The sequence below is a fragment of the Canis lupus genome, chromosome 1 (assembly GCF_011100685.1).
Source record: "Canis lupus familiaris isolate Mischka breed German Shepherd chromosome 1, alternate assembly UU_Cfam_GSD_1.0, whole genome shotgun sequence".
Classification (NCBI taxonomy): Eukaryota; Metazoa; Chordata; class Mammalia; order Carnivora; family Canidae; genus Canis; species Canis lupus.
The window spans coordinates 115,547,077-115,564,025 of record NC_049222.1 but is presented as its reverse complement, the minus strand read 5'-3'; the positions used below and the strand labels follow the sequence as shown (position 1 = coordinate 115,564,025).

Genomic DNA, 16,949 nt, shown 5'->3' with positions numbered 1-16,949 from the left:
CTCCATGTAGGGCGCCTGACTTGGGTCTCAATCCCAGGTCTCCAGGATCACGGCCTGGGCCAAAGGCAGGCGCTAAACCGCTGAGTCACTCAGGCTGCCCTATTTATCTATTTCTTAAAAAGATTTTATTTATTTATTCATGAAAGACACACAGAGATAGGCAGAGACATAAGCAAAGGGAGAAGTAGGCTTTCCACAGGAAGCCCAGTGAGGGACTGGATCCTAGGACCTCAGGATCACGACCTGAGCCAAAGGCACATGCTCAACCACTGAGTCACCCAGGTGCTCCTGTCTGTGGAGAATTTAAAAAAATAAATAAATAAAATTGACCAAAAGTTGGCCCAGTTTTTCTTTTTTTTTTTAATTTTTTTTTTAATTTTTATTTATTTATGATAGTCACACAGAGAGAGAGAGAGAGGCAGAGACACAGGCAGAGGGAGAAGCAGGCTCCATGCACCGGGAGCCCGACGTGGGATTCGATCCTGGGTCTCCAGGATCGCGCCCTGGGCCAAAGGCAGGCGCCAAACCGCTGTGCCACCCAGGGATCCCAAGGCCCAGTTTTTCTTACACTGTGCACAGTCATAAAATAATCCTCCAAAATAATCCAAAATCTTTCATTGGTCTGCTTATAAGCAATTGATGCACTTACTGTTGAGTTTTATTTTATTTTTTATTATTGTAAAGATTTATTTATTTATTTGAGAGGGAGAGAGAAAACATGAGTGGGGGGAGGGGTAGAGGGAGGGAAGCCGACTGCTGGCTGAGGGTAGAGCTCAACAGGGGCTTGATCTCAGGAATTTGAAATCATGACCTGAGCTGAAATCAAGTCACTGCCCAACCCAACCAACCGAGCTATCCAGACTCCCCTGTTGTTTTAATAATAGGCTTCCAGTTAGGTATTTTATTACTGTATCCTTTAGTAAACATTGTATTTGTAATAGTCTTCTATTGCTACAGAATAAATTACCACAAACTTTGTGGCTTAAAACTTATTATCTCATGGTTTCTGGATCTGGGCCAAACATGGTTTAGCTGGGCGGTCTGCTCCAGGGTCTCCCCAAACTATAATTCAGGGGTCAGACATCTCACCAGAGGCTCAAATGGGGAAAGATCTGCTTCCAACTGCTTGACCTTGTTAGGATGAAGTCATTTTCTTGCTGGTTATCAGTAGGGGCTGCTCTCAGCTCCTTGCTATGTAGCCTTTTCCATAAGCCTTACTATGTGGCAGCTTATTTGATTCAAAGCCAGCAATAGAGAGTCTCTCTCTCCAGTCCACTAAGGAGTCTTATATAATGTAATCACAAACCTCCTTTGCCATATTCTATTGATGAGAAGCAGTCCCATGTCCTGCTCACACTTGAGGGGAAGGGATTACATAGGCCATGTGCATGGGGGCTACCCAACATGTTTGCCACAAAATCCTAGGGAAGTTAATATAGAGAACTCCCAAGTGTACAGTTGACCTCTGATGTATGAAGACTCAGCTGTATGTGTTCATTTTGAAAGTAAGTTCATAATAATTTGGAATAACTTGGGCTTGTGCAGTTTGAATCTCCAATCTCTGTGATTCCATATATTCTTGCATTTAAGTAATAGATTAGAAATTAAAATGATAGCACAATGATTGTAAAGATAAACTATTCAGCCACCCTACATATTTTTTTGGAATTTTTGTTTAAAATAGTGAATCAGGGGATCCCTGGGAAGCTCAGTGGTTTAGCGTCTGCCTTTGGCCCAGGGCGTGATCCTGGAGACCCGGTATCGAGTCCCAGCCTCTCCCTCTGCCTGTGTCTCTGCCTCTCTCTCTCTATGTCTATCATAAATAAATAAAATATTAAAAATAAAATAAAATAAAAATAGTGAATCAGGGTATGAACTGTGAGATGTAGTTTGTTTTGTGTTTATTTGTGGGTTTTTTTCTGGTAAGTGAAATTTTCATGCACACATGAAATACTTTACTGAATTGAGTAATACATTTTGTTTATTTTCGATTGTTAATTTTATGACTAAAGAACAAATAAAAAATGATTCCTACGTGATTGTTATTGAAAATAATTTTCTGGTAGAGAGGAGGAAGCATAAAAAAGTTACCCCTCCAGCTGTGAAATATGCTAGTTCTACCACTGTTCCCATTACAAAGTGAGTTCCAACAGGGCAGAATTTTGCTTTGTTCACTGTTGTATCTTCCCCAGCATTTAGAACAGTACCTAGCTCATAGTGGGTGCTCAATATATATGCTGAATGAACAGATAGATGCATGAAGCAATGAATGGACCTGTGACTCCTCTGCAGCCACAACTCTCACCACAGTACTGTCTTTCAGCTCAAGCCCGGCTTATTGGAATAGGGTAGGATTCAGGTGCTGTGGGGATCCCTGGGTGGTGCAGCGGTTTAGCGCCTGCCTTTGGCCCAGGGTGCAATCCTGGAGACCCGGGATCGAATCCCACGTCGGGCTCCCGGTGCATGGAGCCTGCTTCTCCCTCTGCCTGTGTCTCTGCCTCTCTCTCTCTCACTGTGTGCCTATCATAAATAAATAAAATTAAAAAAAAAAAAAAAGATTCAGGTGCTGGAGAGATCTTTGTCCTCACATTCAGATTCTTGACCTGAGTCTTTGGACCTCGCTGCAAGATTAAAGAAGATGGTGGAGAAAAAACATATATATTTTTAAAGATTTATTTATTCATGAGACACACACACACAGAGGCAGAGACATAGGCAGAGGGAGAAGCAGGCTCCATGCAGGGAGCCCGATGCAGCACTTGATTCCAGGTCCCTGGAATCACAACCTGAGCCAAAGGCAGACACTCAACCGCTGAGCCACCCAGATGTACCTCCCCACACGATATTTTTTAAATAAAGAAAATGGGGGGCCTGCCTTTAGCCCAGGGCCAGATCCTGAAGACCCAGGATCTAGTCCCATGTCGGGCTCCCTGCATTGGAGCCTGCTTCTCCCTCTACCTGTGTCTGTGTCTCTGCCTCTCTCTCTCTCTCTGTGGCTCTCATGAATAAATAAATAAAATTTAAAAAAAAAAAGAATTCTTAAAAAAAAAATATATATATATATATAAAATAAATAAAGAAAATGGTGAGGATGCTTAGTTGGCTTAGTTGGTAACAGTACATGACTTCTAAGGTTGTTGAGTTTGTGCCCCATGTTGGGTGTAGAGATTACTTAAAAATAAAATCTTTTATTTATTTATTTTAAGATTTTATTTGTTCATGAGACACCACACACAGAGAGAGAGAGAGAGAGAGAGAGAGAGAGAGAGAGAGGCAGAGACACAGGCAGAGGGAGAAGCAGTGTCCATGCAGAGAGCCCGAGGTAGGACTCAATCCCAGGTCTCCAGGATCAGGCCCCTGGGCCAAAGGCAGCGCCAAACCGCTGAGCCACCCGGGCTGCCCTATTTTTTTTTTTTTTTAAGATTTTTTAATTTATTCATTTGAGAGAGAGACAGACAGAGAGAGAGTGCACAAGCAGGGGGAGAGGCAGAGGGAGAGGGAGAAGCAGACTCCCCACTGAGCTGGGAGTCCTACATGGGATAGTTCTCAGGACCTGGAGATCATCACCGCAGCTGGAAGGCAGACACTTAACCATCTGAAGCCCCCCAGGCGCCCTTAATAATATCTTTAAAAAAGTAGGGACGACTGGGTGGCTCAGCGGTTGAGCGTCTGTGTTTGGCACAGAGCATGATCCCTGGGTCCTGGGATTAAGTCCCACATCCGGCTCCCTACAGGGAGCCTGCTTCTCCTTCTGCCTGTGTCTCTGCCTCTCTGTGTGTGTCTTTCATCAATAAATAAATAAAATTTTAAAATAAAATAAAATAAAAAATAAAAAATAATAAAGGGCCCAAAACTTTGCTTCAGTTAAACACTATTTTGATAACCCAGTTAAAGCTCCTCGCATATTATTATGCCAGGAGGGAGACTGAATAGTGGGAGTGGCCCTGGATCCAGGTGGGCACGGTTGCCTTTCTTGCCTGAGGACTTTTGCATTTGCCATTCCGGATGCTTGGAATGTTTGGCCATCAGCCCTTGTCATCCTCCAGGGTTCATTATCCAACCCACCTCCTCACTTCCATCACCTCAGTCCCTGATCCTTCAGTCTTGCGCTTCCCTGTCACATCCCCAATCATTTTTTAAAAATATTTTATTTATTTATTCATGAGAGATAGAGAGAGAGAGGCGGAGACACAGGCAGAGGGAGAGGCAGGCTCCATGCAGGGAGCCCGACGTGGGACTCCATCCCGGGACTCCAGGATCACGACCTGGGCCGAACCCAGGCACCAAACCGCTGAGCCACCCAGGCGTCCCCCCAATCATTTTAATCACTCTGTCCTATGCTTCCGTCATCAGTCATTACTCTCGGCTGTTCCTGTCTGGTGAGGAAGGGCCTCGTCTGGCGGGGTCACCGCTGGGTTTCCAGTAACGCGCCTGGCAGGCGGTCAGTGAACGGTGAATTTAATAAATCGCTCACCCTCAAAGGAGGGCAGAAATAACGCGAGCTCCATCGTCACAATCTCAGGAGCCGCGGAAGGGCGTCCCGTACCCTCTCCCGCCACCCCGAGGCCCGGCCCAAGAGTGAAGGTGCGGGGACGTCACGCGGCCCCGGCGGGGCTCCGCGGGCTTGCGCCTCCCCGAGGGCTAGGAGCTACCGCGGGCGGGACAATGCAGGCCCCGCCCATCCCCGGGCCAGCCCAGGTGCGCCGCGAGGTGCGCCGCGAGGCCCGCCGCTCAGGTGCGGCTCCCTGCGCCTGCGCGCCCCGCCTCGCCAGGTGCGCCCCGCCCCCTCACCGACCTGCACCTTCGCGAGCTGCTCGGAGGCGGCCGCCATTGGCTCTGGCGCCCACCGAGCGTTTCGAGGTGCGGTGGGGCTCCGAAGGGTGAGAAGGTCGCTGAGTGTCGCGACTGGGGCAAGGGGCGAGTGCGGGGGCGGACAGAAGCCGCGCGGGGCGTGGGAGGGCGACCGTCCGCCCGCCGAAGGGCCGCCGAGGGCTCCCGCCGAGGACTCCGGCCGCAGCGCCCGCGCCGCACCGCACCGCGCGGCCCCTCCGCGAGCGCCCGCACCTGAACGCGAGGCTCTCCAGCGCGCGTGCGCGCCAAGGGTCTTCCCGCCCCCGATCGCGAGACCCTAACGGCCGGCGGCTCGACGCTTCGCCTGCGCTGCCGGGTGGAGCCCGACATGGCGCAGCTCCGTGGGCCGGGGCGGTTGCGGGGCGCTCGTCGCCCTGCTGGCCTCGCTGCTGCTCTTCCGGGCTGAGGCGGCCGACGGAGAACGTGGCGTCCACGGTGAGGGCCGGCCCGGGGCGGGTCCCCGGGGAGGCGTGGAAGGCCGGGCGGGGGCGAAGTAGGAGCGCGGGGGGCCTCGGGCCGCGGCTGAACCGGGCGGGTGGGCGGCCCGGGGAAGCTCAGGGGGTGTGGCGGGGCGGGCTCTGGAGGTGGAGCCTGGGGAAGAGGTTTGGGGGCCCCCGGGAATGAGGACGGGCGGCCGAGCCAGGGGCAGGAAAGTTTCCTGCGGGTAAGGGAGGAGACTTCGGATTATTGACCGAAGAGGAGTGGCTTTGGCCCTTCCTGTGGCAGGAAGTGGGGGAGAGGCCCGACCGAACTGCAGCCTCCTGCTGCCCCGGAGGGCCCTGGGAGGCCAGGCCTGAGAGGGTGGGGGTTGGATCAGGTGACGCTGAGGCAGCTCTAGCTTCTGGGAAGAAGCCCCCACGCCCACCTCTTTGGAAGTTGGACCACAGCCTCCCGAGAGATCTTATCTGGTTCAGTTGCGGTAGAGCGCCTCCAAATGGAAAGGTGTTTCTCGGTGAAATCCAAAGGGAGAAGAACAAAAGCATTGGAGGGGAGAAACTTTGCCAAGGTGCAAGAGTGAGGGCCCCTGGGGCACCTGGGTGGCTCAGTGGTTGAGCGTCTGCCTTTGGCCCAGGGTGTGATCCTGGGGTCGTGGGATCGAGTCCCGCATCAGTCCCAGCACCCTGCATGGAGCCTGCTTCTCCGTCTGCCTGTGTCTCTGCGCCTCTCTGTGTCTCTCATGAATAAATAGGTAAAATCTTAAAAAAAAAAAAAAAATGGGGACCCCTTGGTATAAGAAGAGTATTGGCATTGAGAAGCAGGGGTTGGGTTCATGGAACTGATCCTTACAGGTTGGTGGAGAATATAAGGCTCTCTACATTCTATGTGAAGTTTGGCCTGGGAAGGCCTTTTTGAATAAATGTTCTAACCTCAACTGCTTTGGACAAGCACAGTCAGGCTTTGAAAAAAAAAAAAGAAAGAAAGAAAGAAATAAAACCCTCTTTTCAAAGAGGAATTCATTGATTCAGCAAAACGTATTGAGTCCCTGTTATGTGTCAGGGATGGTCCTGGCACCGGTGATAACAGCTGTGACTCAGACAAGCCAGGTCCCTGTGCTTAAAGAGCTTATATTCTAGTGGGAGAGACAGAGACAGTGAGTAAACATTAAGATAAGAAGCAGTCCCCACAGGATTAAATTACTAAGAAGTAAATGAACAGGGTGAAGTCCACAAACAATGTGATGTAAGATGATGGGGCGGCTTTAGCCCAGGTGGTCAAGAGAGGTCTCTGAGGAGGGTGACCTCTTGAGCCCTAACAAGAACCAGGAGGCAGCAGGCACACAAAGACCTGGTGGGTGAGAGTCCAGTTGGAGGTAATGGAGTAAAAAGGCTTCGAGGTTGGAGCAAGCCTGATGGTGTTCAAGGAAAAGACAGACGCCTGGGTGGCTCAGGAGGTTGAAAATCTGCCTTTGACTCAGGGCGGTATCCCGGAGTTCCGGGATGGAGTCCGACATCAGAGCCTGCTTCTCTCCCTGCTTGTGTCTCTGCCTCTTTCTCTCATGAATAAACAAATAAAATCTTAAAAAAAAAAAAAAAAAAGGAAAAGACAACCATCACACTGGAGCAGGAGTCAGGGTGGGGAGAGAATTGGAGGAGGATGTGAGGGGGGAGAAGTAGGCAGGAGCCAGGTGGCTTCATAGGCTGGCATTTGGGGTGGAGAGAAAGCAGGATGTGTAGACACCAAGTCATCACCTGTGGTGGCTTCCGAAGGCTGTTAATTTCCCCATACCTGAGGCAGAGAAGAAAAATGAGCTAATGAGGATGTCAGGGGTCAGTGGGGGAGAGGATCAGCTCTGTAGGTCAAGGAATCAAGGGTGCAGTGGTCATTCCTACAGTCTAAACCAGAACTCGACAGCTCTTCTGGAGTTTTTTCCAATGATGTGATTATGTTAGGATGTACTTTCCAGTATCAAAACTGAGTTTAGGGTTAACCTCAACTGCTTACTCTGAGCGCCAATGTGTTTTTAATTCTTGAAACAACCTGGAGCAGTGGTCTTGCCTTGGGTCACGCGATACTAATTGAGAAAGTCAGTTGTCTGGCTTCAGAGGCCCTCTCTTTTCCTAATGGCCTTTCTGGTTGCTGCAGCTGGCTGGACCTCCTGACCTTTCAGAAGTATTCTTGCCTGGTTTTGTGAACTAATGACCTTGCTTATCTGAAGTTCTGTTTGTTTGAAAGCTTTCAGTAGTTGAATTTGAGGTGGGAAGTAGTTTTGATTTTTTTCACCCCTTATTGCTCTTATTTTTCTCAGGAAGCGAGGTCTTCCACTAAGAGCGACATGTTTCTCCAGCCACATTGCAACTGCATAGATGCCACTAGATGAGTATGGTGAAGTGGGAAGGTGTGTAGTGAATGTGTGAGGAGGTGATCATAATGGTTGGTCAAGGAATTTAATCTGTGTGAAGACTGAGGACGCTGAGGGGTAGAGGAAAGGTGTAGGGTCAGTGAATTGTTGGAGTTAAGGTTTTGGAGGGAATGAATAGAAAGACAAGATACAGTGGGCAGTGAGTGAGATGCATGAAGCTGAGATTCCAAGAGGCTGTGCTTACTGAGACAAGGTCTAGGCATAACCACTGGGGGGAGAGGCTGAGGGGAAGACCAAAATGTTGGAGAAGAGATCTAGGAACCCAAGAGGCCAAGGATGGTCCGAGGGTCACCCACCTGGGTATGGAAATCACTGAGAACGATGAGAGAGGCAGCATGAGTCATGAAATTAGGCTAGGAGATGATGCACAAGGTGGGGTACAATCTACTTTGATGATGAGATTAATAGCTGGGGTTTTGAGAGGGCAGGTGTAGAAGCAGCACCAGGAGCAAGGAGACCTACCTTTTTGGAAGGGCACAAGAGAAGGCATGTCCTCAGGGGAGAACAGGAGTAAGAAAGTGACAAGAATGTTCAGAGAAGAGACTGAGGAAATGAGAGATTTTGTTTAAGGTAGTTGCTAAGTTCCAAGCCCCAGAAGTTAGGGGGAAGAGAGATGGGAACAAAATAGGGTGTATGGGGATGAGGCGGGTAATTCAGGAGTCTGGGGTTGATGTGATAAGCAAATGATAGGAGTGTTATGTGGTTTCAAGACTGACAATGTTGGGCAGGCACTAGATGTTGGAGGGCAGATAGGAAGGGGTGTGGGATGTAGTGGACATGTGGGGTCTGGACAAAGGGTGTCCTGAATCCAGACCCCTGCAGGTGGAGGGTGGGGGAAAGCTGATGGTGCTCTGGGTGTTGGCTAGCATTCAGGGAGTCTGGCATGGAAAGCACACATAGTATAAACTGGCCCAAGAAGCCTCAAACAGACTTTTTTTTTTTTTTTAATATTTATTTATTTATTTATTTATTTATTTATTTATTCATGAAAGACAGAGATAGAGGGGCAGTGACACAGGCAGAGGGAAGAGCAGGCTCCATGCAGGTAGTCCGACGTGGGACTCGATCCCGGGACCCCAGGATCACGCCCTGGGCCAAAGGCAGGTGCTAAACCGCTGAGCCACCCAGGGATGCCCTCTCAAACAGACTTTATGTGACTTACAGTTTCTAGAATTGAGGGTTTTTTTTTTTTAAGATTTTATATATTTATTCATGAGAGACACACAGAGAGAGAGGCAGAGACACAGGCAGAGTGAGAAGCAAGCTCCATGCAGGGAGCCAGACGTGGGACTCGATCCCGGGACTCCAGGATCACACCCTGGACTGAAGGCGGCGCTAAACCGCTGAGCCACCCGGGCTGCCCGAGACTTTTTTTTTTAATGGAAAAATTTGGTTAGGGCTCTGCATGAAAAATGTGAGTCAGTGGCATCAGGGCAGTGTTCCCACATAGCACCCATAACTTTTGGAAATGACATATACTGCTCTCCCTCAGTCTTTTTTTTTTTTTTTTTCTTTTTTTTATTTCTCCCTCAGTCTTTTTTTTTTTTTAATTTTTATTTATTTATGATAGTCACAGAGAGAGAGAGAGAGGCAGAGACACAGGCAGAGGGAGAAGCAGGCTCCATGCACCGGGAGCCTGATGTGGGATCCGATCCCGGGTCTCCAGGATCGCGCCCTGGGCCAAAGGCAGGCGCCAAACCGCTGCGCCACCCAGGGATCCCTCTCCCTCAGTCTTTATGCACTTGGCCTGCCCACCTTATCTCTAAGCATTTGAGTTGTGACCCCCATCCCCATACATCTTAAGAATATGCTGTATTTAGTAAATGGAGGTAGAGAAAACATAACAGCTCCTTATAAATTGTATGGTGTAGGGACAGGTATGTGTATCATTGCTGTTAGGGAGGGAAAATCCCTTATCAGGTGGCCACAAATGTGTGTGATTTTTTTTTTTTAATTTCTTCCCTGGGTGGATAAGTCTTATTATTTGGAATGCCACAATATATGTAATTTTAATTTCAGTACAAGGGCAGGTAATACAGTTGGCCCTTGAACAACGCGGGGATTAGGGGCACATCTGTGCAGTTGAAAATTCACAGGTAACTTTTGATTCCCCTGAAATTTAATCTCTTGATAGCCTACTGTTGACTAGAAGCCTTACCAATAACACAGTTAATTAACACATATTTCGTATGTTACGTGTATTAAATACTGTATTACAATAAGCTAGAGAAAAGAAAATGTTATTAAAATCATTAGGAGAAAGGTCAACTGTGTATTCTTTTTCAGAATAAAACTTCAGAAATTCCTTTGGGAAGTTTAAGTGTAGTTCCTGCTGGCAATAACTTTATGCCTGACCTTGGGCAGCAGAATTGGCGTTAATGGTTACTGGGCTCATAGTTCTTTGTTGATTGTTCTTGGGACTTTCCACTGGAGAAAAGTGCAGCAGCCTTCATTTGAGAGCCTCCACTGCACTTTCAAGTGATCTTCAGTTTCCATCAACCTCTTGGGTTGATTACAGTCTCCCCCAGAACTTTGACTCTAGGACAAACTTTCCAGCACTTCTCCAGTAAGCATGTTCTTCAGCACCACTCCTTTCTCTTAACACCCATAGATGGTTATAATATAAACTGGTCAGAGATAGGACAAAGAACTAAAGTGCAGTTGGTGTTGGTGATCAGCTCAGCGTTCTCCAAAGTAGCATGTTCGAGTATTTTTTTTTTTTTTTAAGATTGATTTATTTATTTGGGAGAGATCATGCATGCACCTGAGTGGGGGGAGGGGCTGATGGAGAGAATCTTTAGGCAGATTCTGCTGAGCTTGAGGCCCCACCCCCACCCAGACACTATAGGGCTCCATCCTACCACCCATGAGATCACCACCAAACTAAGAATGTGACACTCAACCAACTGAGCTGCCCAGGTGCCCCTAGTGTCTTCTAGTATTCCTGCCCTTTACGGAAGAGGCACTTATTTTGCTTGCAGTCAAAACAGTTTGGTTCCCATATAGTTTGAAATATTTATTCACTGATTTATTCAACACATATTTATTGAACACCTACCCCGTGCCAGGTACAGTGTTAGGCCCAGGAATCAGAGAACTGAATAAAACAAATGACTTCCTGATCCTTGGCAGCTGCCTTGTAATGAAAGGACAACAGTACAGTAAATAAATGAGCAATGAATAGATATCTGGTGAAGAGTACCTTAAGAAAAGTAAGGCTTGGTGTGCTTACTACTGAAAATATGGCCTTTGAGGCTCAAATGGTGACACTCTTTAAAATTGAGGGCCTCACTTTCAGATCCACTGAAACATTCCTTTGCCTTGGTCAGCATTTGAGAGCTCAGCCTGTGGTGGAGAAAGCAAACTTCTCTTTCACTCAGCTCTCCATGCACTTCTCAGTTTTTCCATCCCCAGAGTCATTTGCAATTCTCACACTTGTCTTGAGGTAATGCCATGTGCTGAGGCCAAATAAGTGATGAGGTAGCTTGAGATTCATGTTAGAGGGGAGAGAATCCTGAAGGGGTCACACTGAGGGGACTTCATCGACCCCAGGAAGTCTTGGTGGCCTACTGGTCACATGACTAATGGAGTTTTCACAGGGACCCCAGAAGCACTAGCGTGAGGATTATGGGTGTCTTTTTGCATTCCTGGTCACAAATGTCATTTCATGTAATGTTTCTGACATCTTTTTGAAAACTGGAAATGAATGCTGGAACATGGTCCAGTAACTTTATTTATTTATGAACTTTATTTATTAAAGATTTTATTTATTCATGACAGAGGGAGGCAGAAACAGGCAGAGGGAGAAGCAGGCTCCATGCAAGGAGCCTGACATGGGACTCGATCCTGGGACTCCGGGATCACACCTTGAGCCTAAGGCAGACACTGAACTGCTGAGCCACCCAGGCATCCCAAAGGAGTCCAGTAACTTTAGAGTTTATTTACTTTGGAATTATTTGAAGTACATTTTTCATGATTGGAAAACCACTTTAGAAGGAGGGCCAAAAAAAAAAAAAAAAGAAAAGAGGGCAAAATTTTAGCTGTTGTTTTACACACTGATGTTTTTATTTTTATTTTTATTTTTTTTAATTTTTATTTATTTATGATAGTCACACACAGAGAGAGAGGCAGAGACATAGGCAGAGGGAGAAGCAGGCTCCATGCACCGGGAGCCCGACGTGGGATTCGATCCCGGGTCTCCAGGATCACGCCCCAGGCCAAAGGCAGGCGCTAAACCGCTGCGCCACCCAGGGATCCCCACACTGATGTTTTTAGATGGCTCTCACCCAGCAGGGTCCTGGGTCAGTGGTTTCTGAAGTCCTTGAGTTCATATGTCATATTTTTTTTGTCTTTCTCCCTGGGTCTGTCATTTAGAATCTAGGGCATGCTCTTAAGGAGGTAAAAAATATTAGGTGTTATCATAGTTTGTGACCTTTTTTAAGTTGTATTTTATTTATTTGAGAGAGAAAGCAGGAGCAAGGGGAAGGGGGAGGGGCAGAGGGAGAAGCAGACTCCCTGCTGAGCAGGAAACCTGGACATGGGGACTCGATCCCAGGACCCTGAGATCAAGACCTGAGCTGGAGGCAGATGCTTAACTGACTGAGCTACCTAGGTGCCCAGTTTGTGACCTTTCAAAAGGCCGCTCTGCATAAATATATAGTATGTATGTGGTATCGAAATTTAATGGGATGATTAAGAAAAACATGTCTAGGGCAGCCCTGGTGGCTCAGTGGTTTAGTGCCGCCTTCAGCACAGGGCCTGATCCTGAAGATCCGGGATCAAGTTTCATGTCGGGCTCCCTGCATGGAGCCTGCATCTCCCTCAGCCTGTGTCTCTGCCTCTCTCTCTCTCTTTCTCTCTCTCTCTGTCTCTCATGAATAAATAAATAAAATCTTTAAGGAAAAAAAAGAAAAACATATCTTAAAAGGTTCCTCTTAGAGGAATGATAATGAAAGTTTGAGAAATACTGTTTGTGGGAGAACGTTCATTAGCTTTCATCAATTTGTGAAAATGGCCCATGATTCAGAAAAGGTTAAGAGTCCCTAAATATGAGGGGTGCCTGAATGTCTCTCAGTCTCTGCCTATGGCCCAGGTCATGATCCCAGGACTCTGGGATTGAGCCCCGCATTGGGCTGCCTGCTCAGTGGGGGAGCCTGCTCCTCCCTCCCACTTGTGCTGTCTCTGTCTCTCAAATAAATAAAAATCTTAAAAAAAAAAAAAAAAGAATCCCTGAATGTAAATTAACAGGCAGTCCCATGAGAGACACTGAAACTGTTTCCTTCCAAGTTATTCAGATGAGCTACTGTGATTCTAGTTAGAAATTTAGCTAAGGGTAGAATTTATAGCCCTGTTTGATGAATATGAGGTGACCGTGGGTAGGAGTGGTGGTTTGCATTGTGATGGTGGCTTATAAAATGTGAACTTTTATATCTAAATATTTTATATCTAAAATGCCAAGGTTTTGGGACACCTGGGTGGCTCAGCAGTTGAGCATCTGCCTTCGGCTCACAGGAACCAGGATTGAGTCCTGTATCAGGCTCCCTGTGGGAAGCCTGCTTTTTCCTCAATGTCTCTGCCTCTCTCTGTGTCTCTCATGAATAAATACATCTTTTTTAAAAATGCCAAGGTTTTATATCTAAAGCAAAATATTATGAGTCTTATTTAAGTTGGATTTGTCATTGCAAGTCATTGGATTTGACATTGGATAATGTCATTTGTCATTCTTTCCTCATAAGTACCTAAAGGTTATTTTAGAGTTTCTGAATTACTTATCCTAATAATGACAACTTCCAAGAACCCAAACCTAGAGGAGATGGGTAGCTGTAGCTTTCTGTATTCAAAACAGAAGCAGTCAAGTATGTGGAACGCAGATAGGTGGATTTCTTTTTTTTTTTTTAAATATAATTTTTATTTATTTATGATAGTCACACAGAGAGAGAGAGGCAGAGACACAGGCGGAGGGAGAAGCAGGCTCCATGCACCGGGAGCCCGACATGGGATTCGATCCCGGGTCTCCAGGATCGCGCCCTGGGCCAAAGGCAGGTGCCAAACCGCTGCGCCACCCAGGGATCCCAGATAGGTGGATTTCTAGATCACTTTGAAATAAGGCTGATCAAAAAGTGAATGTTAACTTTGGAATTTGGCATAGTGGAATTAAAACAGTTATGAGTGGGCAGCCCCAGTGGCTCAGCGGTTTAGCGCCGCCTTCAGCCCAGGGCCTGATCTTGGAGACCTGGGATGGAGTCCCATGTTTGCTCCCTGCCTCAAGCCTGTTTCTCCCTCTGCCTGTGTCTTTGCCTCTTTCTCTCTCTCTGTGTGTGTGTCTCTCTTGAATAAATAAATAAATAATCTTTAAAAAAAAAAAAAACAAAAAACAGCTCTGAGTACCTCCCTGATATTCAGGACCTCTTCATACAGAACTTTTTAAAAGATTCTCCCATTCTTTGGTGAAAAGATACTTGAAGGTCTGAATGGGTTACCAGAGCATATTCTTATTTTCCTCAGGCTGTGGACTGTTATTCTCAGGATAATGTGGGGTTGCTGAACTTTGATCTGTGTGATAGTTTGCCATTGTCTTACTCTGGGTGAAGATAAGGAAAGGTGTCATTTTAGGCTTGGTAAATGGTCACACAGCAGAAAAAGGGAGGAGTGATGGTTGAATTGGTTTGATCAGCTTGGACTTGAGGTTGTACTTGGTGGTTTTCCATATCCCCTGTGTCCTGTCAGCATATTCAGTTGGACTTTCTAGTGAACTGTGGCGTCCTTTTTACCTTCATTCTCACTGTCCCTAGATTAGTCTGGCCTCATAAAAATATATTATCTACTGTTTATTCAAAACTTTGTGCCACATGTTCTTTTTTTTTATTTATTTATTTTTTATTTATTTATTTTTTATTTATGATAGTCACAGAGAGAGAGAGAGAGAGAGAGAGGCAGAGACACAGGCAGAGGGAGAAGCAGGCTCCATGCACCGGGAGCCCGACGTGGGATTCGATCCAGGGTCTCCAGGATCGCGCCCTGGGCCAAAGGCAGGCGCCAAACCGCTGCGCCACCCAGGGATCCCTGTGCCACATGTTCTAAGGGCTTATAATGGAATACAAAACTCCTTTAATCTTCATAGCCTTCTTATGTTATTGGTCTGTGTGTCAAATCCCTCCCATTTGAGTTGTTTTTGAGAAATGCATCTGTAGGGATTCCTGGGTGGCTCAGCGGTTTAGTGCCTGCCTTTGGCCCAGGGCGTGATCCTGGAGACTTGGGATTGAGTCTCACATCGGGCTCCCTGCATGGAGCCTGCTTCTCCCTCTGCCTGTCTCTGCCTCTCTCTCCTCTCTCTCTCTCTGTCTCTCATGAATAAATCAATAAAATCTTTAAAAAAAAAAAAAAAAAAAAAGAACTGCATCTGTACGTGTCCCCAGAATCTACCTCAGTGGGGCCTATGGAGGAAAAGCTGACTGATCTCCTTGCTTTATTACTTAACAGTGAATTCAAGTACCCTTTCTCAGACAAGTCATTGTCAGGACAGCCTCAAGATTAATAAATAGTGCATTCCAAAGCAGGCAACATAAGTCTAGATGTCTAATATTTATTTATTCATGAGAGACACAGAAGCAGAGACACAGGCAGAGGGAAAAAAGCAGGCTCCATGCAGGAAGCCCAAAGTCGGACTGGATTCCAGGACTCCGGGATCACACCCTGAGCCAAAGGCAGACACCCAGCCACCCAGGCGTCTCTGTTACATGTACTTCTGACCTATTATAAATCAAGGGTTCCTACAACCCCCTTGGATTTAATAATTGCTAGAATGGCTCACAGAACTCAGGGAGATTCATTTACCAGTGTATTATAAAGGATCCCAATGAACAGCCAGATGAAGATATAGACTGAAGTCTGGGAGGGTCCCCAGCACAGAAGCTTCTGTCCTCGTGGAGTTTGGGGTAAGACATCCCCCCCGGTACATGATGTGTTCACCAACCCGTCTTTCTTAACTCCTTCGGTTGGGCTTTTTTTTTTTTTTGGAAGTTACTAACTCAAACTCTCATCCCGCTCTCCTTCTTGGAGGATGGGGGTGGGACTGAAAATTCCAACCTTTTCATCTTTCCTTTCTTTCTGGCATCCAGCCCCCATCCTGAAGCTATCTAGGGGCTGCCCAGCCACTAATAATCTCATTATCACTCCAGAGATTCCCAGGCTCTTAGCTCTTGTGTTAGGGACCCAGGTCAAAGACCAATTATTTGAACAAAGTTGCCAAATGCTGGATCCATAATCAGAGCTTTGCCTTATCTTCCTGAGTCTTTCAAGATTTTTCCAATTTACATACTTCAAGCTTCTAAAATCTGCATGACTTTTTTTTCTTAATCCAGCCAGCTCTAAATCAGTAAATATGTGGCTTGCTGAATTAAAGACTATGGAGTTTAAATATTTGCCAGTTTTATTGTTAGGTTCCCATGTTATGAGTGAGGAAATAGGCATAGGAAGGTTAGGAAACAGCCCCTAGGTAAGACAGTGGGCTCATAAGAGGCAGCCAGGGATTCCTGTACACATAGGCCCCTTTACCAGAATGAGGATCTGTCCTGCATGCTTTTGCTAAATGACTTTTCTGTATGTGTCACTCCCCTATGCCAGAGCCTTTGGTCATTTCCTTGTACCTTAGGTTGGCTTACAAGTCCTTTGAATTTCTGATGTGATTGAAATATTTTACTCTGTGTGATTTTTGATCCAGAGGGTGCACTTTATGGTGACCCCCTAGTAGCTATTCAAACCCTTAGTATAGTACTTAGTACTGCTCAGGATACTGAAGAATTTAGCATATTTTTAATCTCTCTTTTTTAAAATATTTTTTTTATTTATTCATGAGAGACACAGAGGCAGAGACATAAGCAGAGGGAGAAGCAGGCTCCATGCAGGGAGCCGGATGTGGGACTCGATTCCGGGACTCCAAGATCTTGCCCTGAGCCGAGGTCAGATGCTCAACCGCTGAGCCACCCAGGTGTCCCTGCACATTTTTATTTATCATGTCGTTTTAAGCTTTTTAAATGAAAATTTTAAACAGAAGGGACCATAATCCACTATATCGAAGAAAACACTGCTGACCCTTAAAAAACAAAAGTAATGCATTTACAGGATTAGAATACTCAACCTGTACTGAAAGATACAGATGGAAAAGAAAAACTGTGGAAAAGCATGTCTCCCTCCTCCAGTCCCTTTCCTTAAAGGTACATTCATACACTTATCTAAATTA

The 16,949-nt window shown here is 46.5% G+C and overlaps 1 protein-coding gene across 1 annotated transcript in view; it reads left to right on the top strand.

Moving 5' to 3' along the window:
- The first annotated feature begins 4,873 nt into the window (after window positions 1–4,873).
- Window positions 4,874–16,949, top strand: part of SPINT2 (serine peptidase inhibitor, Kunitz type 2) — a 28,933-nt gene continuing 16,857 nt past the window's right edge. The window contains 2 exon segments of the mRNA NM_001286963.1: window positions 4,874–5,207; window positions 5,209–5,286. Of these exon segments, the coding sequence (NP_001273892.1) occupies window positions 5,180–5,207; window positions 5,209–5,286 (106 nt within the window). The 5' untranslated portion in view covers window positions 4,874–5,179.